Source organism: Scyliorhinus torazame, chromosome 19 (genome assembly GCF_047496885.1).
Source record: "Scyliorhinus torazame isolate Kashiwa2021f chromosome 19, sScyTor2.1, whole genome shotgun sequence".
Classification (NCBI taxonomy): Eukaryota; Metazoa; Chordata; class Chondrichthyes; order Carcharhiniformes; family Scyliorhinidae; genus Scyliorhinus; species Scyliorhinus torazame.
The window spans coordinates 7,913,244-7,914,642 of NC_092725.1; the positions used below are offsets into that span (position 1 = coordinate 7,913,244).

General features: G+C 56.3%; 1 protein-coding gene across 1 annotated transcript in view; it reads right to left on the reverse strand.

Annotated features, from left to right (window-relative positions):
• Positions 1-807: 807 nt before the first annotated feature.
• Positions 808-1,399, reverse strand: part of LOC140396614 (uncharacterized) — a 135,651-nt gene continuing 135,059 nt past the window's right edge. The window contains exon 7 of the mRNA XM_072485409.1: positions 808-819. Coding sequence (XP_072341510.1) covers positions 808-819 — 12 coding nt within the window. The remainder of the gene's footprint in view (positions 820-1,399) is intronic.

Genomic DNA, 1,399 nt, shown 5'->3' on the forward strand with positions numbered 1-1,399 from the left:
CCCCCCCCACTTTATACCCAGTGTCAGCATCGAACTCTCCCAGAGACAGGGACAATACAGAGCTCCCTCTACATTACCCTGACACTGTAACCCTCCCACTTTATACCCAGTGTCAGCATCGAACTCTCCCAGAGACAGGTGCAATACAGAGCTCCCCCTATATTACCCTGACACTGTAACCCCCCCACTTTATACCCAGAGTCAGCATCGAGCTCTCCCAGAGACAGGTACAATACAGAGCTCCCTCTACATTACCCTGACACTGTAACCCCCCCACTTTATACCCAGTTTACCCTGACACTGAACCCCCCCCCCCCCCACTTTATACCCAGTGTCAGCATCGAACTCTCCCAGAGACAGGTACAGTACAGAGCTCCCTCTACATTACCCTGACACTGTAACCCCCCACCCCCCCACTTTATACCCAGTGTCAGCATCGAACTCTCCCAGAGACAGGTACAATACAGAGCTCCCTCTACATTACCCAGACACTGTAACCCCCCCACTTTATACCCAGTGTCAGCATCGAACTCTCCCAGAGACAGGTACAATACAGAGCTCCCTCTACATTACCCTGACACTGTAACCCCCCCACTTTATACCCAGTGTCAGTATCGAACTCTCCCAGAGACAGGTACAATACAGAGCTCCCTCTACATTACCCTGACACTGTAACCCCCCCACTTTATACCCAGTGTCAGCATCGAACTCTCCCAGAGACAGGTACAATACAGAGCTCCCCCTACATTACCCTGACACTGTAGCCCCCCCCCCCCCCCCTCTCTGTATTGGACAAGCTCCAATGCGTTACCTCAGCCACTGTGATCGACGAGCAGTTGGAGAAAGGAAAGTTTGAGAGGTAAGTTTTGAAATCGAGGCAGTGAAGTGAGCAGAGGTTCGGGAGCTCACCGAGAGGTTGGGGAGGACACACAGGAAAAGGCGAGTGACTCCCTCACATTAACAGGGCAACATGCAGTGCATCGGAATAGTCCGAGGTGGGGGCTGAGGGGACGTCGGGGGGGTGGAAGAGGGGAGGGAGGGGGGGGGGGTGGAGGAGGAGGGAGGAGGGTGGAGGAGGGAGGAGGGAGGGGGGGTGGAGGAGGGAGGGGGGGGGTGTTGTGCTAAGCCCCTCTCCCCCCCCCCACTCTCCCCCCCCCCTCTCTCCACCACCAACAGTCCCTTGGCTCAGCAGCAATTGTCCACTTTCCGCATCTTCTTCACTCAGTTCAACGTTTGGACAAGGTGAGGGCTCCGGGACACTCTCTCCCCAGTCGGTATTGGGCTCCGGGACACTCCCCACTCTCCCCAGTCGGTATTTCCTGGGAAGGCTTGTGTCCGGTGAAAGATATGGGGGGTCCCCCCCCCCCCCCAGACATTGGCGAGTGACCTTTGACATGCA